This window comes from Phoenix dactylifera, chromosome 4 (genome assembly GCF_009389715.1).
Source record: "Phoenix dactylifera cultivar Barhee BC4 chromosome 4, palm_55x_up_171113_PBpolish2nd_filt_p, whole genome shotgun sequence".
Taxonomy (NCBI): domain Eukaryota; kingdom Viridiplantae; phylum Streptophyta; class Magnoliopsida; order Arecales; family Arecaceae; genus Phoenix; species Phoenix dactylifera.
The window spans coordinates 19,972,773-19,998,817 of record NC_052395.1 but is presented as its reverse complement, the minus strand read 5'-3'; the positions used below and the strand labels follow the sequence as shown (position 1 = coordinate 19,998,817).

General features: G+C 37.2%; 3 protein-coding genes across 16 annotated transcripts; all 3 read left to right on the top strand.

The window, feature by feature from the left end:
• The first annotated feature begins 636 nt into the window (after window positions 1–636).
• On the top strand, window positions 637–3,503 carry LOC103713960 (mannose-6-phosphate isomerase 1-like). The gene is made up of 3 exons (XM_008801024.4): window positions 637–1,145; window positions 1,274–1,440; window positions 2,964–3,503. Exons 1-3 carry the CDS (start codon window positions 882–884, stop codon window positions 2,980–2,982), a joined length of 450 nt encoding a protein of 149 aa, XP_008799246.1. The 5' UTR covers window positions 637–881; the 3' UTR covers window positions 2,983–3,503.
• A 1,821-nt stretch (window positions 3,504–5,324) lies between these two features.
• Window positions 5,325–18,636, top strand: LOC103712806. Of its 14 annotated transcripts, XR_005511650.1 has the most exons (13): window positions 5,325–5,667; window positions 9,468–9,660; window positions 9,792–9,877; window positions 11,166–11,250; window positions 11,925–12,003; window positions 12,198–12,325; window positions 12,418–12,504; window positions 12,649–12,761; window positions 12,914–13,044; window positions 15,694–15,807; window positions 16,727–16,925; window positions 17,009–17,094; window positions 18,348–18,636. XR_005511650.1 is itself a non-coding variant. In XM_039125800.1 (11 exons), the coding sequence occupies exons 1-10, from the start codon at window positions 5,618–5,620 to the stop codon at window positions 15,804–15,806; spliced, it is 1,065 nt and encodes a 354-aa protein (XP_038981728.1). In that variant the 5' UTR covers window positions 5,325–5,617; the 3' UTR covers window position 15,807; window positions 17,524–17,902. The 14 variants fall into 14 exon arrangements, 3 of the variants coding, with proteins under 3 accessions (XP_038981728.1, XP_038981727.1, XP_038981726.1); XR_005511645.1 differs by having other exon boundaries at window positions 16,727–17,094; XR_005511648.1 differs by having other exon boundaries at window positions 15,694–16,925.
• A 1,025-nt stretch (window positions 18,637–19,661) lies between these two features.
• LOC103712807 (universal stress protein A-like protein) lies at window positions 19,662–25,060 on the top strand. The gene is made up of 4 exons (XM_008799445.4): window positions 19,662–20,016; window positions 20,366–20,457; window positions 22,473–22,591; window positions 24,806–25,060. Exons 1-4 carry the CDS (start codon window positions 19,824–19,826, stop codon window positions 24,882–24,884), a joined length of 483 nt encoding a protein of 160 aa, XP_008797667.1. The 5' UTR covers window positions 19,662–19,823; the 3' UTR covers window positions 24,885–25,060.
• Window positions 25,061–26,045: the final 985 nt, after the last annotated feature.

Sequence of the window (26,045 nt, the reverse complement as noted above, 5' to 3'; positions counted from 1 at the left end):
TGCATCTGCCCAAACTAACAATGAAAACACCCAGACCTCTCTTAAAACACTTGCTCTCCGAGAGTCACAAATGGAAACTAAATTAGATACTCCATCTAACAGTTATTTATGATCTTTATCAAAAGTATCAATTGTTGGCTGAGTTGCCTCCTTGACTGCTTAACATTCAAGAAAAATTCTTTGGTCTTATCAGGAGGATATCCTTGCACCGCTTTCTCTTTTTTTTCACTTAATTTTACTGATTGCACTCATGCTAGAATGGTATATAGAAAAAAAAAAAAAGAAAAGATAAAAAGGTGTAATCTCCAATATGTGCATTGGTTCGTAGTTCAGGTAAGTCTAAACCGAAGACTTTGATTCGAAAAGTAGAGACACGACACTATGGTTAATGTAACAGAAGAGATTATTGGCGGCAAAAAGTTGTAAACGCCAATGTAAATTATGACCAATTCACCCGAAGACGTCATTTCCGATTGATCTAAACATGAAGTGGAATAGTAGATGTATCATGAGTTAAAAATTGTACATAGTACTTGTAAGCGTCGCAAGATTATTTACATGCATGTATTTGCTTTGAAGTGATTTAATAATTTTTTACCAAAAAATTATATACTAATTTTTCCCATTTTTATTTCCATATGGCGAGTGGAATCAGGGCCGGCATTGCATTGGAGGAAGTAGATCAAAATGATGAGGGGCGGAAAAGTTCTTCAGGGTTCCAAGGGGCAAAAAAGGTGGCGGAACTTCGCATAAAGGAGCTTCCAAAAGGGTATCCTCCTCCGCTTCTTCTCGCTGCCGCTTTCTACTTACTAGGGTTTTAGGCGTCTCGCTTGAGCAGAGGACCCGGAAATGGAGGCCTCGACGAGGCCCCTGCGGCTGAGATGCTCGGTCCAGGGCGCCTCGGTGATGAATGGGTCGCGAGGCCCGCCTCCAGGATTTCCGTGGCGGAGATCGAGCCGAACAAGCCCTATGCCGAGTTCTGGATGGGAAATCACGAGTCTGGGCCGCCCTTCGTGGTCCTGCACGAGCCGGAAGGTCCAAACCTCGATCTTGTTGCCTTGAAGTCGTGCATTGCGGAGAACCCTAGCATGCTGGGAGAGAAGGTCGTGGAGAGGTGGGGGAATGATCTTCCCTTCTTGTTCAAGGTAGTTTCTTTCCTTCTCCTCTATCCTAATTTCCAAATTCCTGTGTTTCTTTTTTTTTTTTTTTAAATTCATTTTTGTTTCTTTATTCTAGGTTTCTTTGAATTTATTGTGGTCAGTTTGTGATCCAGGTTCTATCGGTAGCCAAGGCATTATCGACACAGGCCCACCCCGACAAGGAATTAGCTACAATGTTGCACAAGACAAGGCCAAACCCTATAAGGATTGTAACCATAAGCCCGAGGTGGCGATTGCTCTTACAGAATTCAAGGCCCTTTGTTGGTTTGTCAGCATTGAGGTGCATTTTGTGTCTATCTTGTTCAATCTACAAACTTCTTGCTTTTAACCCTTAGATCCACACTAGATAATTGTATAAAATCTGCTTTCTTGCTTTCAAATCCACTTAGAAAGGTTCTATTTTTAAGTTTACTCTGCGAACTGTCCCCATGAATTCTTATTAGTACATCATGAATTGTTGGAACTTGAATGGGGTACATATTATGAAAAATGCTGCTTTGGGTATGAATCTTTTTACCCTCTTGCATCTTTAGTTAGGTACAAAGCAAGCAGCATGAGTAGCCGAGGACTGGACTTAACCATGGAGCAGCCTTGTTGCAGACCACATTCTAGACCTGCAAGTGGTTCAGACATTATTTGGACCTGCTTTCTGACTTAATTTAGGTTTACTGTTGTATTAGGTTCAAGTTGCTAAAAGTTAAAACAAAGTATCCGCGTGATTGAGAATGCATTGTGTTATTGCTGGAGTCTCAAGCTTGCAATGAACTCACCTGAAGCCATGCGCAATCTATGTGCATGTACACAAGTGCTTCAGGCACTTTATTCATGCTCATGCATGCAAACCAAGCACACAATTCTGGACCTATTTGGCACCACAAACTGTACTTCCCTTTTGCTAGAATATCGGCATCCGGATATTGTATATCTGTACATGTGTGATTGGGAGGATGGATCTAATGCGGAAGCTGAAAATTGGGCAACTGCTTTAGCTATGCACAAGCCGATTTGGCTCATATCACTTCTGTTTGAGATTGGCATTTTGGTTTCACTATCTATCCCTTTTCTATTTTTCTATGTTACAAACAGGTGTTGTTCACATGGCTAGCAACCGGGTCTTTTGTACTGGTCTGTTAATAGATTACTGCACCTTGCCATGTCTGATCTCAGTTGCTTGATATGCTAACTAAACCTGTTCTGTATGTATGGTTGAAGATTATTAGTTTCAAACTGAGCATAATTGATTCTATTCTACAGCTTGAGAGGGGGTATTAGTATGTATGACGAGTAAGTGAAGATGAATGTCCATGAGACTATGACTGATATAATTATGCATCACTAGAGGAATTCACATGTCATGTTACATTGTTATTGTGCCATTAGTTAAGCGTGAGTCAAATAGAATCAATACATTTAAATATACATTGGCAATGACGTAATATCACCTGTTGATTAATGATGGAATTCTTTAAAACTTAATTAGCTGTCCAGCCACCACATACAATAAAGTACTGTCACATGCTCTGAAGCTTAGAGACGTATTGGAATGATGTCTCTTGGTGAATGATATGAGGATTCAGGTTGTAGTTGTAGTGCTTTCTTGTTTCCAAGTCAAACTAACATCTCTATTATTTATTTTCATCAGAACATAAACTTTCTTAAGCTGAAGTAATGAGGTTCAAGTCTGCATCCTAGCGAGCCACACCACTTGGTTCTGTTATCTTTATGCATGCAAATGGGATTAGAGCTGTCCTTTATTTTTCTTTCTTCATCATTATTATCATTTGTTAATTTTGTCATGTTCAGTTCATGTACGGAGAACTAGTGGGCAAAGAAGTGTGGAGCTTGTTGACGGGGCAAGCTGCTGATGCTGTAGTTCTTCATTCTTCTACTTATCCTTGTTTTCTGTCATCCTGCCCGAAGTGTATCTTTTGAGACCTTTGAGATGGGGGAGATCACAACATAGAATAAAAAAGAAGGAAAAGTGGGAAGCTACTTGTAGAGCAACAATATGACTTCCATGGGATAGCCAGCTTAGCCAGCCAACTAGTGTTGCATCTTGGAAGGCTGAACAAAGTAGTGTTGCATCTTGGAAGGCTGAACAAAGTAGTGTTGCATCTTCAAGGCTAAGCTAAACTATGTGTTGCATCTTGGGAAGCCAGAGTGGCCATCGGCCAGTGAATCTATGGAGGGACTACCAGTTCAAGGAGTTCTCTATATTATAATACAAACTACTCTCTGTATTCATCGGTGGTATTGAGCTTTCATATGTACTGGGATGTTGTCACTTGTTCAGCCCTCGATGCAGATCCTTTTTTAATGAAAATACGTGTTAATTTGTCAAGCTTTTATCCTGTTGATTTGCTTGTTCTTTTTTTGATCTTCCACAGGTACTCCAGAGGTACTCCTTAAATCTTTGAGTATGGAATAATGATCCTTTATCCCACAGTGTTATTATTATTCTTAGAATGCCCTACTAAGAGTGCCATCCTCTAAAGAATCAATGAGATAGGGGAGTTCGAGTGTAGAAAGAGCCTATGAATACGAGTTTCCTAGAGATTTGGGGAATTCTAAATGCTTGATTAGTAAGATTGTAGGAGTTTTAACCCAAAGATATATTGGTATTCTAAAAATAATTTCTTCCAAAGAACTGTTTAGTTTAGTTGGGACATTCTAAGAATAAATAAGTGTCAAATATATTTTTATATCTCGCATTGAAAATCCTCTTTTTTTTATTGTAATATATATATGTATGGTCAGATATTTAAGTTCAAGATCGTTTGTATTTTTTTTACTTTACGCGGAATTTCTATCTAAAATAGATATGTACAATGAATCAGAGATTTTTCAATCCCTAAAAAAGAAAAAGATTACCCCTTCTTCATGAGTATTGAGGATGGGGGAACGTTATTCCTGTGCATGTCCCTGCACATTGTTTGCTCATCATTATACTACGAATATTACAAATACTTATTGCAAACATCATTATACTACCAATATTACAACTATTTATTTGATCCCTATAACGGTCACTTACTCTCTCAATGGTACAAAATGAGCATGACATTGCCGTTGCTTACAAAATTGCTTGATTATTGCATGCTATTGGTGGGGTGTCGATTGTCCGGCTTATCAGTTTTCATTATTCTCGTCTCATCATCAGGAGCAGTGAATTGCACATGACTATCATAAATAACAAATGCAAATTATGGATAAAATATTAAGTTTGCAGCATTTCTTTTAAGATTTTTGGAGTATTATGTACGTTTGAGAGTTGTGGACTATAGTTGTTGAAAAGCCAGGGTCAATTATGTAGAATATCGCAGAAAGACGATGCCAAAGCTTGCACGAGATCTTTGAAGTATGGAGCGACATGGTTCTATTTTCTCAGTAGTTATTGAGATCTCTTCGTATTGAAGCCAAGTTGATCAATATTACAGCATTTCAAAATATTACCTGCATAATTCTGGCGCATAAGCGTGTGCATTATAACCAATTGGAATAAGAGTTGCACCTATTTGTGATCAAGACTAATCTAAATGTGATATATAATATTTTAAAATATTATCCTGTCACGTCGCCCCTGGTTACGTCCTGCATGAGAGGAGATGCGGGCTTTGTTGTTAGAGGCCCAAATTCAAGAATGATTGCTGTTTGAGGATGCCGGTTATTTGACACCTCGGTGCTAGAGGCGGAGTTGTGAGCGGTTGGATCCGGATTGTGTTATATTAGGCGTGCTTTATGGGCGAGGAGGATCCTTTTGAAGGGTGACTCTGCAACGATCATTAGGTGGATTTTGCAGATGTTAGGGGGGTCGGCGACTACTACCCGCTGCTGAGGAATATTCGAGTCTTGGTTCAAGATGGGATGGTCATTCAGGCGGAACATGTATTCCGTGAGGTGAATGGGGCTGTGGATTGGATGGCCTCCTTTGTTGCTAACCACTTAGAGGCGCATATATGAATGGGCGAAGCGGAGTTGCCTAGTGCTCTGCGTGATGTTTTATTTTTTGATTTTTTTTGGTTATATCTTTACACATTATATGTGATACCACTGTTAAAAAAATAAAAAAAATAAAAAAATAATAATAAAAAGAAAGAAAGAAAGAAAAAAAAGGTGACATGGACTCGAGTTAGCTTTCATGCCCGCAAGTATCTCGTTGAAATGTAGGGTTTGTTTTTTTTTGGATCTCCGGTGGCTTACCCCTGAAGAAGGCTGAACTCAGAGCATCTCACGTGCTACAGGATTCACTTTACATGGAATCGGAGAGGCCTCGCACGCGAGATTGGCTTCGCGTGCCCGTTTCTTGAACCCCGGGCCATCCTCGGGTCTTCCCCTCGAAATCGTCCGAAGAAGGCCGAGCAGCGGCAGCAGTAAGGAAGAAGAAATCCAATTGTTCTGCTGTCTTCTCCTTCGTTTGATCTCTCATTAAACCCCTGGGAGCAGACGGAAATCTCAATATGATGTCTCCGAGGCCGTCCGTCTCTGATTCCCGTTCCACTTCCATCAGGCAAATACCCAATTCCTTCTACTTCCTTTTCCTGTTCCTTTTAGTTTAGTTTGTAATGCGCTTTTGCTTGGATCTTTTCGTTCTTTTTTTGTTTTTGTTTTTTTTTTTGCCCTTAGACCTAAACATGGAAAATTCTAAGTTAGACAGTCTAAGATTTGTACAAAGGTCCATTTCTTGGCTCGTCGTCGCCGCTCCTCTTTTAGTTTTGAATATGCCTAAATAGGGTTGTAATATTTTTCCTTTTGGTAAATCCTAACCCAATCCTGCGGAAAATCCCAACAGGCAGGATTACCGGTACGCAATGAGATAATTGGCTGCTGATTTCTGATGAGATTTCCATGGACATTGGATTAATGATTCTGGGAGGTTTATGGGCTTCGCATGATCTTGAATGTCTCTTTTTTAAGGAAAAATATTACGCTAACTTTTTCGTTCTTGTATCAGTTAGCTGGGAAGAGATTTGTGAGCTATCATTTTTCATGAAAGTTACCATTTTTTGCCGGACTGGAATTGGGGCTGTACATTCAGATGATTATAATATTTTTCATATATTGAGCTCAAAGGGCAGCCTATTTGCTTGGAAAACTTTTCCCTTTGTATTATATCAATATATATTTCTTTTACCCTTAAAAGGTTGTTTGTATATGTGGAGAATGAGAGCCTCAGTCATGTGGGTCTTTTTTCACCTCGAACGTTCTTTGGTACATAAATGAAAAATAGATGCCAAGGCATCCACTAGCTAGCTGTGGAGATATATGAGTTTCAAGAGGAGAGTCTTGAGACCATGATTTGGATCCTGAAGGGACTAGAAACCATAAGTGTGACAAAATGCCCATCATTGTAGACCTGTAGTTGACCCTTTGATTGGAAAGAATTTTTTAGGGATCAAGGATGACAGTTGATGCCCATTGATTCCAATAACTGAACAATCCAAGTATTACCAATTGATTCCAATTACATTAGGCTTTTTACCTAAAAATCTATCATTTGGGTGTTGGGGCCATTTGCGTATTGGGAGGATGTGCTGGTGGCTACATGTTCAACAAATCTGGCCTATTGTTAGACCAAACATATTTGGATGGAGCATTGCTTCCTTGTATGAAAGGTTGAGCCAAATCAATCCATTGATACAGTAATTGCATTCATAGGGGAAAGTTTATCTGATGTAAAAAAATGCAAGGTGAAAAACAGAGAGGATATTCTTGCTTAAGGTGATGGCAAAGTGAAAATTTAGGAGGTTTGAAGCACTAAAAATAATCGGTTAGTGCAAGTTGGTGCTCTAGATGTTTTGCAATATTGGTGTTACATAAGGTTGTCATCGTCATCCGTGTGTTGTCCCATCAGCATGGACCTGGAAGAAAACAAAGCGATAATTTATGCATATATAATTACATGCAGGACATATCAACTAGAAGTAAAAATCTATAGGTCCTCTAGATTTGCTTAAGTTGTTTCCACTTCTTAACAAATTACAAAATGGTTGTGTCTGCAGTAAATTATTGTCGAAAATAGAGAATGCTTGCTTAATTCCATCAACATTTCCGCAAGCTGTTTTACATGTCGCATAGGTTCGTTTGAAAATTTCTATCTATAATATGCAATTGACTTCTCACTATTGTGTTGCCAAGTTCTTTTGACTTTAGGGGATTGCTTGGAATAGGAGTTTAATTGTTCAAATTACTATCCTCAAATAAATTGTCAGTTATGTATGTAATTCTTCTTTTAAATTTCACCTTGTCAACCAACATGTTGGAAAATCACTTCCTGGAAATGGATACTCATATCACTGTTTTAAAAGACTGCATTGAGCTTTGTCTTGCATTGTATCTTGAGTTACTCTTGATAAATACCTTGAGGCTTGTGGGAGTGATTATGCAAAGTATACACATCACGTAGGTAGTCTTGTATTGAGGTCATCCTAGATCTTTTATTATGCCACTAAAGGAGACCAGCATATTAAGCTTTGATTATTTTCATGTATAATGGGAGGAAGGGACAGATTTTATATTATCTTTTCATTCTGATAAGTATGGACTTTCCATTATTTTTATCTATTATCTTATGCAATAGACTATAAGCATAGATTGGTATTTAGAAAAACACTGACATTGAAACAAAATTGACCACTTCGTTGAGCATTTGCTTAAAGTTTGTTGCACACTGTCTATATATGTAATGAATAGAAGGAATGGATTTTTTTCTTCTAAATGATACTATGTAGAGACTTGTCATTTGAGCAATATCTTTTGCTATGAACTTTAAATCATACATTAATATTAAGAAAACAAATATTAGAATCTCTCCAAGGTTATTTCCTTTGCGAATTGGATGTTTGTAAGAGTGAGATCTTTGCAGCCTTTTCTCATATCCTTTGTTGCCAATTTTGGAATTTTAGAAATTTCTGGTCTTTCTTGACTTTCAGAAATAAGAAAGTGAAGGATCCAAGTAGTGGATAAGCATTGCCACTTATGTTGTTTTTTGGAATTTTTGGAATGACAATTTCTAAAACATGGTTACATATTCCAGATTCCTTTAGATTATCTATCGCAAGATGGTCTTTGGACAAGCTTTTGATTGGGCTGAAGGAGAAAGATTTTTCTGCTTGTACTACCTTGGACCACATGGTGCTAGGATTTGGCAACTTTAGGGATTTCTTCTTCGTTACCTTATATTCTGGCTAACCTGGGAAAGCTTCTTACTGTCTCATTAACCAACTTTGTTTAGCCTCGTTTGAGTTAATAGAATTTCCTTTTTATATTTTCAATAAGGGGTTTTGGGATGTATGGAAAGGGAGAGCAAATGTGAGAAAATCAGAGATGGAAGATGAGAGAGAGGAAGTTGTTGGCTTGTTTTTGTCCAATCTTGTTTAGCTGTTAGACATTTGCAGGGACTTATTGTAGCTTGAGTTAAATTTTTGTCTGCAGAACTATTATGGGTATAATTTGATAATAAAGAACTTGCAAATAGGAGGCCCAACTAACTTGGGAGAAAATGTCATGCCTTGTTAAGGATGAACCATCAGACCAGCTGCTACTGTTTTTCTGACTGTTTGGACAATCTGGTGCCTGTAAGTTGACCAGGTTTCTTTAACCCACTTTTATGTACAGGACTAAATATTTGCCTGGAACTGACTAATTTCTGGAATAGAAAGTGTAGCTATCTAGAATATCTTCCCTCATGCAACTTTGGGAAGTTTGGAGAGAGAGAGAGGGAGAGAGAGAGAGAATAATTTTTATTAGTAAAATTTTGATGTTAATGATATGAGATTCACTGGAAGGAGAAACATTTTCTACTCTGGGGAGGTCAGGTGACTGCACTGATAGTCAAGGCTTAAAAAAGTGGCCATGGTATTTATTTTTTATTTGAACTATTACATGATGCTAACTGCTAAGTTATTCCTCAGCACTACAACTTTGTTTGATCATGTACAAATCCATCTGTTACCCTTTCTGTGTCTCTTTTTTATTATTGCATATTATTTTTATGAACTTTTATCTATGTTCTAGAATGTCATAATTAGACTCACATTACAATGGTAGCTTGTATTTTTCTGTTACCATATAGACTATTATATACTGACACCTAATTTCTTGGATAAACTATCTTTTTCATTCAATTGAGACTTGGTGAAATCATGCCTGCGAATAATATTATGTCTAAGCTCTTGTAACATTTTTTTTTGATTCTTATGAGCAAGCATTTTTTAAGTTTCTTCTGTGACACATTTCACTTTATTTTCCTCAAATGCTGTACTTGTGGATCATTTTGAGTAACATTTGTCATATTTATTTATTTTGTAGGCACACTCCATTGCAAATAATACATGTTATTGGCAATTTCATGAGGATCTGGTCCGTCTACTCCATGTACCACTATCTATCCCATCAAGGAGATTCAGTAATAGCTTTTATTTTCAGTTGTCTGGTCCCAGCTTCTATCATCTTCCTGGTTCTGCAGAAGCCTTGGAAAGGGAGGCCCCTGCCCAATTCACAGGTTACCTATGATTCCTTAATTTTACTTCTTGTGTAAAAGGATTATGTGCCATCATTGTAGTTTGTAGTGTTATCAATATAAATTAATTTCTGGAATTACATGTTTTTCCTGAAAGGACATCAGTTTTTCAGGTTGTACCTACTGTAATAAATGGAGGAATAATGGCATTATACTATATATTGTGGGGGAAAGGCCTTTCATCATGTGGTCCACTTATGTAAGTCTACTGGTACATATTTACATCATGGGGTGGAGTACAATGCCACCCCTATCGTAACATTTGTTTTTTCAGAAACTTATTGTATTTAAGGCAGGAAAATACTTGACTATGTAATACATTTGAAGAAGAGTATCTTTAAGAGTAAGTAATAGTTTATCCATAACCAGACTTGATATTAAATTTTACAATACAAGACTCTTAGGTATATATATTTTTTGGATTTATTGAGTTTTAGAAAAACACTTTTCTTACTGTAATTATAGTTAATGTTGCTTTGATTCAAATACTGAAGCATCAGTTTGTTGAAGAGTCTATAAATTTATGAACATTTCAGTGCACTTAGTTATTATAAATTAAAAGTTGCCTATGTTATCTTTTATTCAAAAAAAGTTTTCTTTCTTGAATTGTTTGATGAATGACTGTTGGTTTGTAGTTACTGCTGTGATTCAGTTTTTATCAGCATGCAAATGACTAATAGAGGGACTTGAAGGAGAAAACAAGTTGCTCAGAATCTGCCTGAATGAGATGATGCATTTCATGTTTGAAGGATATTTTACTTCAATACCAATTATAGGCCATGTATTTGAGTATGTCAGTGCAGTAAGCCACTATTGCTAGACATAAAACATTACTTAATGTTAGGACTATTTATAATATCGAACAGTATGACATGGAGCAGCCTTTCAGACCTTGATCACTTCAGAACTAAAACAAGACTTTGCACTTGGTAAGTATGCTCCAATAACTTGTGCAGGATAAACCCTGTATTTAGAGTAACTCTTCAGGAAACTGATGTGCCGAATTGGACATAAATCTGTTTACCTTTCCACACTACATGGTGACCTTGCATTCGAGTAATTTTACTTGACCATGTCTGTCTGATGTTTGCCAATAGTTGTGGCATAATAGACTATTATGACAAGAGATATAAAATGGGAGAACTATGATTAGCAATAAAATAAGTTATGCTCACATTTAAAGAGCATAAGTTTACATTTTTGCTCTCTACTGTGTAGCAGTTGTTTACACAGTCAATTTCTATTCTCTTGGGAAGCCTGCTTTTGAACATAAAAGAGCCTCCTCAGGGGATTAATACTTGTGTCAGCTATGAAATTTCTTGCATTCACTTTGTTTCTCTCCACCTTCCACCAAGCAAACCTTGTAATCTCTCACAATATACATAAAGCTGGAATAATCTGCAACTGATATATCACTTAATTTATTACTTTCTTTTCTTATATATTCATATTCTGAGGTTTAATTTACCTTTCTGTTGAGGCTGCAGAACTATATCGGCAGAGTATGCGGGTGCTGTCCTTGGAGTTTTATCTGCGGTATTGTATGGACGAAGAGCTAATATTTGGAAAAAAGTAAGTTGTCATGTACTATCGAGCATAAATAAATTTATTAATTTCTTGAAGAGGAGTTTTTACAGTGCTGGCTGCAAGCATGGCATCACGTGTGCAGCTGTCCGGTCGTATATCTAAGAGCTAAGCTTTGGCGAGAGTAGCACTGATATGGTTGACTTTGGTATTGTAAATCTTACTTAGATGGGAGGCAAAGAAAAAGAATATTGTAAATCTTGTTGGTCATGACCATTTTACAGGGCTATTAGATATCCATTATTTACATTTTTTAGGTCACAAATAGTTGTGACAAGCCCCATGAATTCCTGCATGTAAAACACATGGAGTGACTGCCATTCAAGCGGGCCTGGGATTGGGGTGGACATCGCAGGGTGGTATTGGGCTGGGATCATGATCTGCAATTGCCGTGCAGCCATCTGCAATGAGTTGTGATCTAAATCATTTCTTTTTTCTTAGGCCTGCATATTTCAGTTTGATTTAATCTTTTGTGGCATGCTAGTTGATTTAAACGGTCAACATGCAGAAAGTTCTGATTTGTTTTATGATTAGAGAAATATCACAAGGAACATAATTTAATTCTTCTGTGTACTATTCTATCATTTTCCTGCAGCATTCTGTGAGAAGACAATCACATAATATACGGATATAACAACAATATCTTCTTATTTTTTTTCTAGGTGGGTGGACTTGTTGCTATGGTGGCAGCATATTATTTCTTATCAGAAGGATGGGCCACAAGAACAAATTCACCCTTCTGTATCCAATATGTAATGGAAATTTAGATATGCTGATATGAGAACCCAGCATCTTAAGTACTGTGAACTGTGAAAACTTGCAATAAGATAGCATAGATATGATATTCTTAATTGTGGAAGAATTTACTATTTTTGTTATAGCAAAAGGACATTCTAGTAATTACATGGAACTTGACTTGATAATGCTATATATAGATAGCTTTGGTTCAGAACCACTGGCACAGGAAAAGCAAATTTTAGGAATTAAAGAAATAGCAGTGCCCATCTCTGCTGGAATCTTATCAGCTTTAAGAAGGGTAATTGCACGGCGTGTGTCACTCAAGGTATTATTACCTTTTTAGGAGATATTCTATCTTTCCTACTACTTGGAATTTGACACATATAGTAGCTAATGATCACTTGCATTTTCTTATAGAATCAGCTTAAGAGGAGACTTCATGCAATTACTGTTGCTTCGGCTACATGCTTTCTTTTCCCTCTCGCCATGTGGGATACAATCTTGGTAAGTATAGGTTGACTTGTCTTTATACATGCAATAGTTGTTAACTTGTGAAAATTATGTTTGCCCTGCATGAAATTTTTTATTGTTAAGCTCTATAGCATTTTGCTTCATTATATGTTTTTAATTTGTTTTCATTTATTGCAGGGATCAACAACCGATAGCATCGCCAAGTTCCAATTTCCAAGTTGGGCTTATTTGAGTACAATCCTCTTTGGAATTATTTTTATATTCTATATTGATAATGTTGCTGAGGAAAGGTAACTTCCCACAGTGTTGCAAGCACATGTTTAATGAACTTAGCAATTTTACATAGTTTGAACCCACTTATTGTTTCCCTTTCATGCTTTGTGGAAATAAATCAATGTATATACTGAGGGTTTTAGCTTATGTCAGATTCACCTGTCTGCAGATTGCATCTTGTTTTCTCTTCTCCAAGACATTTAATGATTTCAGGAGGATGCATCATTATTATGGAGATGTTATACAAAATGGACTTCTCACTGTTAGGTTTTCTGATTTGCTCCTTGATTCTGGGATTTGGTACATTTCATGATTCCTCCCTTTTATTTTAGCTTATCTTTTTCGGATGATTCACATGTAGTGGTTTAGACATTAGCTAAGTGATGCAGAAGCCTATATCACTTGTCTTTCATGTTTAATTGAAATAAAGAAACTCTAATTTACCAAATTCTAACTTCTAAGAAGCCAGAGCAGTTATTGTTCGTAACTATTATTTTGTGTTAAAAACTTTAGGAAAATCTTGATGATGCACACAGCCCGTGCTTGGACATTTTTCGTTATATAGAACTAACACTATTGCTTGCCTGGTGTACTTGACATTTGCATTAATTATCAAATGTCATTTAGTACGTTTGTAGATATGTACATTCCGGTATGTGTTTACCAAAAAGCAATGTTCAAAAATAGTGTGAGACAATGTTTTGCTATGATCTCAACATTAGAATCTATTGATTTTCAATCTATATATGTTTTAACATATGTCGATCATGATCAATAAGATAGATTCTCAATTTAAATGCTTGATGATATATTATAAATTATAACACACTATCATAGAGACAGCTGTCCATTTTTGTATTCATATGATGCATTGGTTATAGACCACCAAAATATGTGATATTTGGTTTCTAGGCAATTTTAGTAGTATTGATTATAATCAATGGTGCAGATCTTCGATTTAAATGCCCTATTATTGATTTTGGACTCGAAAGAAGTAGATATCCTCTCCTGTAAAGAGGAGCATAGTCCATCCTTATGTACACATTATAAATTCAAATTATGATCTTGATCAAGCTTGGCCAGGGTAGTTTTCAATCAGCTTGGTGCCAGGTTGAAATTTGATCAGGCCTACCTGATTGGATTGGGCAAGTTTGGCTGGCCACACCTAAGTCAAGCATTTAGTGCCACTTTAAATACACGAGCATATAATTTTAAGGCAGTAGAATAAGCTGCAGGATAGCAAGCTATCACAGGAAGTATTTGGGTTTGATTTACATATCTTAGTTTTAAGGACATAGTCATAATGAAGCCAAAATTTTTTAATTAATACATTATTAAAGCTGTTTGAAGGACCAGATTTTGGTCATCATGTTTGCCTTGATTATTGTGGCGAGCATTCTCTGGATTTGATGTTAACTGTTGTATTAGATATTTCTCATTTGCTGTATATTGAACTGAGTATGTTAATCTCCATGCAAGGCACTGATTTTGCGTAACTTATATAGTCCTAGTGCTAGTTTTTCCCTTGGAAGCAATTTTCCTGTCAGAATATTTGCAAGAAATAGACTGATGAACCTTCTATTTTTAGATGTTATTTTAGAATGACTAGTATGCACTTACTATGTGCATCAAATGTTTAATAGTCTCAAAATTGTTTTAATTGGAGGTGTCCTGAGATTGGAGCCAAAATCATTGGGGAACTTAATATTGGGTCCTTATGTTGACTGCTATTTTACATCTGGTCCTTATCCGAACCGGGCAGTTCTGGCCAACTCGAGCCGTACCGGTATCTCACAGGTACGGTTTCGGCAACAAAAAGGAGACCCGTTGCTAGAGCCAGAGAAGGAGAAGAAAAGAGAGAGAGAGAGAACGGGGGAGGGAGAGGGAGAGACCGCGGGGAACCGGCGGAGGCTGTGGCTGATTTTTCTGTTTCATTCGAAACGGGGGTCCAACCATGGCTAAAAAATTTCGAAATTTTTAAGTGAAGTTGGCAAATTTCAAAATTTTTTAGCCGCGGCCGGACCCCTGTTTCGTTTGAACAAGGAGAACCAGCCGCCGCCCCGCCCGCCGCGGCCACCACCGGCCCCCTTGTCGCCCTCCGCTGGTGTTTGCCACCCTCCGCCAGCCTCTCTCCTCCTTCTCTCTCTCTCTCTCTCTCTCTCTCTCTTCCACGGTAGCCCGTATCGACTCGTCCCGCCGGAAAACCGTTATAGTGCCCGATACCGGTTCCTCCGACCCTAGCTTAGTCCTTTGCACAGTTACACCAGTGTTTTACTCACAATTATGTCTCTTTTCCGCACGCTTAACTTTATGTACACAGTTATGTCCATTTTTCAGACAGTTATGTGTCAGTTTGTACAGGGCCAAAGGCTGAACATTAAACAGCCTTCAAATCAGGGGGCAGGTCAGTGAACAGGGATTGAACATTGAATTGCAAATTTAGCCAAACAAAGGGCTGGGTGTCAATTATCCCAAATTTATTTATATTAGTAAATAATCAGAGTCTTATCTCCTACTGTTTGATGCTGGTCTTATGAATCCTTTTTCTTATTTATTCCAACTAGGGCCATCACCATTTGACAGTGAGTTTTTGAGTTCTTTCTCACCAGTTTTATTTAAGGTTATTTGGTCCTCTCTTGTTTTCTGATTCTTATTCAATCTAAGCTCCTCTTGTTCTTATCAGACCGTTGTTGCACAACATCCTGGTCTTTCACCTCTTCTCTTAACTGTTCCAACCTTTTAATTTGCAAGCGAATGTGTTCACTTGGATTTAATCTTTATGTATGTCCCAAGGTTACAAGTTATGAATTCGGAGATTTTGATGCTAGCCATTGTGTTTTTTCCAAACCTGTATATTGAACATGTATTCATGCATTTGATTTATCTATTATAAATAGTATTCTTGCATTTCTATGTATCTGATGTCATTAAATATGGTCCATTTACTAGGCATTTTTGAAGCAACTTCTCTGGAGCGCTCAAAAAAGGACCATTTAGATCCTCAAGAAATACCAGATGGAACATTTCAGAGTCAATTGCAGATGTCCCCACTTCCAAGCTGATGTATGTGCTCTGATTGTTGATTTACTATTTAAGCTAATCCATCTAAATATTTGTATCTGTAGAGTAGTTTATTTACCATATAAAGTAGTCTCTTTCATAAATGCTCACCAATTAGCTTTGTTTAATGTTCTTGGCACAGTAATATAGAGATAGAAAGTTCTTTGGGACACGTTAATTACTGATTACCACCACAATGAATATAACCAGTTCAGCATTCCTGGTTTACCTTGATTTACCATGTCCAAGTTGGTAGATAGGTGATCCATCAAGTTTGATAGGTGAACTTATAAGCTACTGATGATGGTAGCCCATAAGAGCAACTGTGACATGACTAGAGTAATTAATGGTGATCTGTCACAATGAATTGAAATGATTCTAAATTCTGAGATAATTTTTTTTCATAACTCAAATATCAATAGTTGTGCTCTTGGCAACCTAGGTTTCACTGTCCTGAGGTGCATCCATGACTATTAGTGCAGCAAGGTCACATTCTTCTCAACAGTTAAAATTATGATGAAGTCCTAAATAACTCTAATAATAGCTCCACGGAATAATCAACTCCAAAGCAGGCCATAGCAATTCATACTGGCTGGTTCTTTCTAATTCTATGCTTTTGGCCTGTATATAGCCAATCCACCAGAAGAGCTGGCTGGGGATCAGTCAAACTTCTTGTTGAACATTGGTACAATCAGATTCAGTCTCAGGAAATGCCACAAATTATGATGAGGCTTTTTCTTTGTTCTCTTTTGATTGTCAAAAAAAGGAGATAAGTGGAGAAACATAAAAAGAGGATGAAAAGCCCAAAAAGTAGATCATCATCTGTATCATTGTCATCATTACAGCTCAATCCTTTCCCTATCAAATATTGGGTGAGATACAGAGCAGAACTTGTTGTTAAGAAGGCTTTATGTATGAACAGGAATTGCAATTAGTTGTCAACCTTATGCCAACCCTCTGGAAAGCGGTGCCAAATTCATGGTCAAGGCAAATTTGGTACTCACTTCTACTTTTGTTTTGCAAAGTAAGATCACGAAGGAGACCATTGCTGCTGCTTATGTGTAGTATAATGCAAGGAACTAATTTTTTCTTGAGTCATTATTTCTTAAACAATCTCCGCTGTAAGTTCCACACTAGTCCTCTCAACTTTTTATTTTCTGCTAATTCAGCATCAGAATAATTTGTATCTTCTATTATTTTGTAGGACTCAGCATGAAGCACGTTTCTTTGTAATTAGATCAATGAGAATGTGGACGCAAGTTTGGTGCATGAAATTTTATTCATAGAAAGGTAGCCAAACAAGGATGTTTGTTTTTTAAAATGGCATCAATATATTACATTATAGGTATATTTGAACATATGTTTAAAATGCTAGTCTGCAGTTCAGTTACTATATTCTTAGATTACTAGTAGAGTTCACTCTAGTGAAAAGAGCTACAAAAGTTCTGACTACAGTAATCAAATTGGTACTACTGCTGCTGGATGGCCTCTAGTGCTATGTGCTGCTACACCCATGCTATAGTAGTGCATTAGCATGTGGCTTATTAGAGTTCTATATAACCATCTCCGTGACAGTGCAAATAAAGGCTACTAGGTTTCAGTTTTAGCAGAGTATTTCAAATTAAATGCATGTATTGTAGCATCTAAAACTTGTAAATCCCTTCACCTGTAGGGTTTGAGTAACTGCTTCTTTCCCAGTTTGTCTTGCTGTAATTGCAGATCCACATGAAACTGTAACTTCAGCAAGCAGCCCAATCATTACAACCCAACCTTTGGCCAAAACAACTATAGGTTGAGACGAGGTACTGCTAAGCCTGGCTGGGTTCATTCTTTAGCTACAACAAAGTACTGGAGTTTCAGAAATTGCAGGCTTCCAGCTACATGCAGCTCCATTAGCATGTTCAGTTTCTACCAACTGCTGGCTTTGATTGAGCTATGGATTGTTAAATGTTTGAATAGTAATATGACCTGACTTATACCTTTGACAAATATAAAGGGGTATTGGTTTGATTACTGAATGCAAACCTAAGCAACAACCAATCTTGCATTCATTCAGATTCAGAAGGGACTTTTGATATAGATAGAGATTTTTGTTATATGTATGGTTTTCCAAAGTGCCAAATTATCATGCCAATTTGATCCACAAGGAAACATTTTTTAGCCTCAAAATACTGAGGATTCATTCTTATAGCATGATGCAAGGTACTGGACAGTATCAACTATTCAATGCCATTCTGCATCATCCATGCAAGTGCTTTTCATTGAAAATAAACAAAAGCACGAGACATATTGATTTTGTTTTTGTAATTCTAATTTACTATATTTTATATCAGTTTAGTTACAATGTTCCACGGGTGCATTTCTCCGGGCTATTCTTTCTTCTCTCTTTTTTTTTTTATTAATCCTGATGAATGATAGATTGTTTAGTTTTGAAAGGGTCTTTGGATTTATTTCTGCATTTGCTTTTTCAAAAGTGACCATGATTTTTTTTTTTTGGCCTGCATCGTTTATCAACTGATCTTGCTCTAATGTTTGTTTTGCAGCACTTAAAAAGTTTAGAAACCCATCTCTCAATACCTCTACTTTTGTGGAAAATGAAGCTTAGAGCGGTGTTTTCCTTTCTATGAAAATCGTCTTTTCTCCTCTAACTCAGTTTAATTCATTGAAGATTTATTACAGCAGTTGCTCTGATTGTACGCAAACAATCAACATGGCATGCCATGGCTCATCATTTACCTGTCACATTGTATTTGGAATGTTTGTATGTTATATCCTGCACCATTCTTGTATTGCTTGCTGATAAAGTCACCGGTGTGTACATTGGCTGCCGAATTGTTGCTGATATGGTCAAATGAGCTACCATGAAGAAATGTAGTTGCAAATGGCAGAGGTACTAGGATGCTAGGACGAATTGTAGTTATTCAAAGGTCGCTATATAAACTGCTGTGTAGGTGTTTCTCAAAAAAGGCTTTGGCCGACCAGGGAGGTGGCTTTGTCAGCGGTAATTTTTTTTTGCTTCTTCTTAGAAGTAGATTTATAAGCTTAACCTGCTTTATCATTAACATCAAACTGAAAAAGTCTTCATGATTATTATTTTTCATGCTTTTAAAACTTGATGTACAAGAAAATAGAGAAGGCGTGATCAGTGGTGACTCGAAGGCCTCCATGGATTTCAACTCTAACGTTTTCTGTTTCCTCACCCACCATAATTATACAGATCTCATTCTTTTTCAAGTTGTGCCATCCAACAATCAGATCTAATACCTCTAAATTCTAAATAGAGAGGTACGAAGGTGTGAGCGACCGAGCGCGGGCCCGAACCGAGCGGTTTTTGCGCGATGCTGATGGGCTCCGTGGCTGGTCGGTCTGCCGACAAACAAGGCATCGCCGCTGGATTTACTGCTTAAAAAACCACTCAAACGGACGTGTTAGTGTCCTAATTGTAAGGACCGTGCGGACAGGTGTGTGTTAAATTTTATATTAATTGTTTGTTTAAAAAATTAAATAATTATGTAAAATTAAAAAAAATTAATTTTTTTTGACTAATTATTTTGGTTGAAAATTTGAATTGTGACAAATAATAAAAGAACTCGGCCAATGACTTATATAGTTTGAGAGATACTGTAGCATGAATTCACATAGGCTAACTACTGGTTGATCATGATATATGAGAATCATAAAACATACGAAGATTCCAACATATATGTGTATAGTCTCACCTAGATTTAGGATGTCTATCCGGATTGTTATACTAGTTCTGTGGGCAAAAAAGCGGTCCCACCGCGGTGCCAACCAAAAGAGGCAAGTCCCGGCACGTTTATCCGACTCTAGAACAATCCCCAGCATTTACTTCCCGTGCGTTACGCTTTCCATTTCCCCTTCCTTTCCTACAAATAGCGTAAAAGAAGGAAGCTACCTCCCTCACATGGCACATTGGATAGACTGAGGAAAAAAAATAAAAGTAAGAAGAAAGAACGCGAGAGCGAAGGCAAGGTAAGGTGAGCGGAAGGAATCGATCAATGGCAGGGGGCGAGGGAGAGAGCACGAAGAAGAGGGCGATGGTGGCCATCGACGAGAGCGAGTGCAGCCACCACGCCCTGGATTGGGCCCTCGCCAATCTCCGCGATTCCCTCTCCTCCCCTCTCATCATTTTCACCGTCCAGCCCCTCCAGAGTATCAGCATCCTCGCTGCTGCATCCTACGGCTCTCCCGGTGCGTTTTCTTCCCCCCTTTTCTTTCTTCTTTTTTTCCCCTTCCCTCTCTCGAAAGAATCTTCTTGATTCTACCAAAAACCAAAATAAAATTAATAGAAGCACTTCTTGTTGCTTACCGGTAAGTTGCACGGTTGGTAGAAAAGATTTTGCCCTTTCCGTTTAGCAAAAATTGCAGCTCGATTGCATCCGATCGTCGGTCGGTTCCAATATTTGGAAATCGAGAAGTCTTTCTCAAGGAGTTGATACTCTGGCTGGTTTGAATTTCGAACTGTTTATATAATCTGCATGTTTCTTTTGATCCGATCATGCGAATGACTCTTTTTATCGTCTCTGCGGGTTGCGTGTAGCCCCCGAGTTGATTCGGTCGGTGCAGGAACACCAGCAGAAGGTTTCGGTTGCTCTCTTGGAGAAGGCAAAGGAGATCTGTTCTGAGCGCGGGGTATGACCATGAGCTTCCATCTCTTTATCGATTTTTCATTCTCTGCACTCATCTTGGATCCAGCTTCGATGAAATTTGGACGCAGATTATTCCTTTAGTATATCTATCATTCCTTTTTAGTCCTTCAATTTTCTACTCCGTTATAAAACAACTTGAATTTATAGTTGATTGTAAATCACTGAAACTGTTAACTTCTTGATTAATCATAATGACAATCTTAGGTCAGTTAAGTTTCCCATGTTTAGTAATATTATGTCCACCTAACAATGGATCATGTTGAAGTTGATTATGGTATTAGGACGGGCAATTAGCTGTAGTTCATCCACATTGTTTAAGGTCCTACTTAGTGTCCTCAATGGTATCGATAATTATTTATTAATTTTAGGAAACATGGTTAAATGAATACACAAATAAACACTTGAATTTCAAAATGGATGATTCAGTCATTTCTATTTCAAATGCTGTCCTTGTTATTTCAGTTTTTTGCATTAAAGTACAGTTTCTTAGATCTGTTGCATGTTTTCTACAAAAGATCTGCTTCTCGTGTGTTCTTGAAGTGGCGAAGTCATAAAGCATGGATGGTTGATTCTTAGCAATTCGCTATCTTGTGTCTTTTGCCAAATCTTCTTTGAACCTTGGTACACTGCACTCATATATGCACTGGGTGCTTTGTGGCACATATCACACTTGATATGCCATCTCATCTTGTTGTGCAAACTAGCATGCACGCAAATTTACTGTTTCTTGGACCAAGGCTTAGTGGTTCTATGGCCTTGCTGTGAATCATCGTGCAAAATGGGGTAAGTTGTGCTTTTAGGTTTGTATCAGCTTGCCTTAAGTCAATAGCTCAGTTCAGAAGAATTGGTGCTTTCATTCTAGTCATGTGTTACCTTGGGACCTAGTCTCATGGCGTAGGTGCAGAAAGCTGCATACTCTTCCCTTCTACACGCGGGCATGCTAAGTGCTCAGGGAATATGCAAGTATGCTCGAATGGCTCATATAATTGTGTGAAAGGGATCCTCAGATGCACATATCTGAGGAAATTGAGGCAAGCCCTTGCATGTATGAGTGACTTGTGGGGTCCTTTTAATTGGCAATGAGGAGCTCTGTGATCTGTGTACCTTTTCTGGGCATCCTAGTTGTTAAGTTTTCGAGGATGAGATCACTAAGTACTGTAGTTGTTCATCTTCTCTGGGCATTAATGTATAAGGAGCACTAGGATTAGAATTTTGGTTTTGCTAAGATGATAGAAGAATTGGAGGCTCTTGCTAAATTTGCAACTCTTTGTTTTGCAAGGACACAGTAGAATAAAGAGGCGGAAACAGATCTTTCTTCGTACAAGACAAACAAAGAAGCACCATTAAATGCTAAATAAGTGCTAAAAACTGAAAGAACGGTTAGTTTAATTGAAGACCAAAGAGAAGGATTTAAGTGCAGTCTTAGGGATTAAGTTGAAAAAGACTGAAGTAAGTGCAGTCTTTTTGAAGAGGAGCGAAAAAAAAAAAAAGACTGAGGTTGAAAAGGAATTAGTTGCTGCATTAGAAGACTATTTCTGTGACAATACTAAAGTGATGGCTCCATTACTTCTCCATTGCTTTGTTTGAAGCTTCGAAGGAGAAATTCAAGGACAAGATTCCATGAAAAATTGTTTCCTTCCTTCTGTTGCTGCAATGTATTTTTCTTGTTTACTTTAAGCACCATATGGAGAATAATTTCCTTACTTCATTTTAGTACAATGTAATTTCTTTTCTTTCAAACAAAATAAAAGTGACAATTTCTATTTTCTTCTATATGATTTTTGTATAGAATAAATACTGTTCTCTAACTTTGGACACGAATGGCAATGGTAATAACTATAAACTTTAGTGCTTCTAAGGCTGTATCAGCTTGTCAAATTAGTTCAAGTTATACAGAATGTGACATTTTCCATAAAAATTTAAACATAACACACACACACACATATACATCTATATATATATATGTACATATGTTTAAAATATATTATGGCATTACAGGTAGTAGCAGAAACAATTACAGAGGTGGGAGATCCTAAAGAAGCCATATGCCAAGCAGTTGAAAAGTTTGATGTCAATTTGCTTATTTTGGGTAATCAGGGTAAAGGAACCTTACAGAGGTTGGTGTCCTTTATTATTCCTTCTGGTCTTTTTCTTTAACCATTTTTATCTTTAAAATTACATAGGTTTTGCATGTGTTTAACCCTTTTCCTCTGAAATTGGATGATCTTTCACCATAAATAATTCCATTTGAGGCATTAATGCGGAAGGTGCTAAAGGGGACAATATGACCCCTCAATTTGATGTTAAAGAAAGGAAAAAGAACAAATAATAGTGCCACTCATATATTTAAAAAAAATGGCATACAAAAAACAAAAACTGTCGCATGATAAGATTTTAGTTTTTTCCAAAGGTGATGTAAACAGAACTGACTAATTATAGTAGAGCTTAAACATAAAACAGTTATTATATTTATTTATCAACTCTTTCATATTTCTTCATGATGTCATTTTTCTTTCAACTTTAGTTTGTTTATTCCTATTATTCAGCTTGTTCTTGGGCTGAAACCATTCAAGTCATATGAACTAAATGGCCAAAGCATCTTGACGAACGGATAGCGATTGCTTTTTTTAAAGAGGAATTGTCCTTTATTCTAACCTTACATGTTTTTCGACATCTCTAACTTTTGGAATAAGTGCTAGTGCCTGAGTAGCATCACACAGGACACAACATTAATGTGCTTTTTTTCTAAGCGGATATGTTTCGTGGTTTCAGTTTCTCCTCAAGCCATTCTCTCTTCTAGCATTTGTCTTGCTGAGTGACTGAACATGGCTGTACCCAAGTTTCATGAATTTGGGGCCTATATGTTATATTCTCCAAAATAATCTACTCTTTTAGCATAATTATATTGAACATCTTATTTCTTACGACAGTTCGACCCATCCCCTAGTTCCTTGGATATGGGATTAACATTAACTGGATTCTAACACTTAAGAGGCCAAATTAAACTACTGGAGAGAATGCATTATCGATAGCTAAGTTGCCTAAAGCAAACACTATGAGGAGATTGAGAATAATAAAAAATCTTCATAAGATCGCATTCAATAGATCAAGTGAGGTGAAAAAATGGCTGAAACAAAGCATGAAAATGCAAAGTGGCTTCAAAGTTACTCCCAATGTATCACGAGTTTGCTAGGACCCATTAATTTCATCCTAGGTGGATAATAATACTCTAGCCAAACGTGATGGTAGGACCAATCCAGGAGTCCATAGTAAATGGTCACATACAATTTTTTTCAACAATTATTTGCTCCCGCATAACAACAAGGCTGCAAATAGATCAGGTTCGCATCCTGCTTGACCCAGACCCTTCTGAGCTAGCTTTAGGTCTCCAATTTAGTAGCAGATCGGATGCATTCGCCAAATATACTTGGGACTGATCAGTCAGGTCCAAATCTGCATGGTCTATACCAAATTTCATTTGAGTTTTTCATGGATAGGTCTAGATTGGGCCAGTTCCAGGTTGTCTGTTTCCAATAAACCACTAATTATTGGACGATGAACTCCACCAAATAAAATAAAATAAAGAATCAGACACTATAATGTAGCATTTTCAAGTGAAATTGTACAAAACCTCTCGCTTGATTTCTTCATCCGATCATTTCTCTAACCAGCCCTTGTGATTATATCACCAGATCTTATGCCATCCTGAATAGGAAGATGGTTGCATCATAGACTGGTCATCTCAAACAGAGGCATGGCCTCAAAGGCTACGTTATAAGACCAGGCGACCTGTGCCCTGAAAAATGATTCCTTTCGTTCCAGGTGACCTGTCCTGAAAAGTGATCCTTCCGCAAAGCTTGAGGAACAAATGTCTGACAACATGCAAATGTCTTTTAATACACTCTAGAAAGCCCAAGATCCTATTATAGCAGCCCTAGATCACTACTGGTAATATAGCTATGCCATTCCTGGATAGACAAGGTATATGCATACATAATCTGCCAATGCTAGCTCTAGATACAGTATAATTTCTATTGGCCATCTTAGCTATTTGTATCTATCATGTTTTACTTGGGCAATGGACCCTTCCTGTTTTAGCTAAAAATTTACTCACTGTATATAGAGAAACTATATAGAAATGTTTGATTTCTGGAGTTATCTAATTACAACTACAAAATTCATTTCAGTAACATATAGAAATTCGTTTTGCTTGAAGATGCACAAGATCTTGATTTGGCACAAGGATATATTTTTCATGTATTCACCAATATCAAGTAGTGGGCATTAGTTTTTTAAGTATCAGTTATTGATTGATGATATCTGATAAACAGGGCTTTCCTTGGGAGCGTGAGCAACTACTGTGTGCATAATGCCAAGTGTCCTGTCCTTGTTGTAAAGAAATCAGAGTAAATATTTCTTCTTTCTGAGTTAAACTTTGATGTAATGTCATGGAGAACTTTCCTCCAGCATATTTGATGGGAATAAATCTTCTGTGATTTGGTATTTGCCATTATCGGCATGACCATCCTTATCAATGTTTTACATTGGATTAAATTTGATTCAATCACATAGTTTTTCTGTGTTCACCTGATGTTTATCTTATCCAGTTCTGGTACTATTTGTTATTTGGTTTTGTTACTGTTGTACTTACATTCAGGGGCGGCTCAATACATTCTGGGGCCTAAGGCGAATCCAATGAACGGAGCCTCTTTTTTTTAATAATAATTTTTAAAATAAATATAAAATACTTAAAAAATATATAAAAGTAGATAGCTATCAAGTATATTATTTCAACGAAGATACATGAATTTAACAAAGATAAACAAGAAGCCTTTTTAATTTAATATAATTCTTGAATGGAAGCTTATTAATTTTTAAAATAAATATAAAATACTTAAAAAATATATAAAAGTAGATAGCTATCAAGTATATTATTTCAACGAAGATACATGAATTTAACAAAGATAGACAAGAAGCCTTTTTAATTTAATATAATTCTTGAATGGAAGCACATAAAAGTAATTACTTTAAATGAAGGGCCATGAAACTGATTAAATAACTGAGATAATACTTGGCAATACTGTTTACCATGAAAAGGTCATCCCATGGCACTTCATGGTCAAGGTAAAGAAAAAAATTTGTCCATAAAGGATCCTCTCTATAAGAGAAAGTAGGGTCATTATGGAAAATTCACCCCATCCCACCATCTCCCCTTCAAGTGAGTACCCAAGCGGCAACTGCAACATCACATCACAACAGCCATTCAACCCCCTCCCTCCTTTTCTCCCAAGAGAGGAGAAGAAACCGAGAGGAGAAAACTAAAAGAATCTCCACCCTCCAAGAAGTCCATCTCCAATCCCCCTATCTTTCTTCCGGATGGCCCAGCTAGATCAGGAGTAATGTGAGGGAAGAAAAACCAAGACCAAAACCAAAAAAGAGAAGGGATGAAAGATAAGAGTGGCTTCAGGCGTCTATCAAGCCAACCAAATCCCTCCTCTCTCTCTCTCTCCCCCCACCCAAAACAAAACTACTGTTCCCAACTTCCCAAATTGCCCCTCTACGGGCCTGGAA

What these genes read in the sequence shown, in the direction of transcription:
- LOC103712807 (XM_008799445.4), top strand. Translation starts at nt 19,824, where the DNA reads ATGGCAGGGGGCGAGGGAGAGAGCACGAAGAAGAGGGCGATGGTGGCC. An exon ending in TGCATCCTACGGCTCTCCCG is followed by an intron (nt 20,017 to 20,365) that starts GTGCGTTTTCTT and finishes GGTTGCGTGTAG; the next exon opens with CCCCCGAGTTGATTCGGTCG. An exon ending in AGATCTGTTCTGAGCGCGGG is followed by an intron (nt 20,458 to 22,472) that starts GTATGACCATGA and finishes ATGGCATTACAG; the next exon opens with GTAGTAGCAGAAACAATTAC.
- LOC103713960 (XM_008801024.4), top strand. Translation starts at nt 882, where the DNA reads ATGCTCGGTCCAGGGCGCCTCGGTGATGAATGGGTCGCGAGGCCCGCC. An exon ending in ATCTTCCCTTCTTGTTCAAG is followed by an intron (nt 1,146 to 1,273) that starts GTAGTTTCTTTC and finishes TTTGTGATCCAG; the next exon opens with GTTCTATCGGTAGCCAAGGC.
- LOC103712806 (XM_039125798.1), top strand. Translation starts at nt 5,618, where the DNA reads ATGATGTCTCCGAGGCCGTCCGTCTCTGATTCCCGTTCCACTTCCATC. An exon ending in GGCCCCTGCCCAATTCACAG is followed by an intron (nt 9,661 to 9,791) that starts GTTACCTATGAT and finishes TCAGTTTTTCAG; the next exon opens with GTTGTACCTACTGTAATAAA. An exon ending in CACGGCGTGTGTCACTCAAG is followed by an intron (nt 12,326 to 12,417) that starts GTATTATTACCT and finishes ATTTTCTTATAG; the next exon opens with AATCAGCTTAAGAGGAGACT.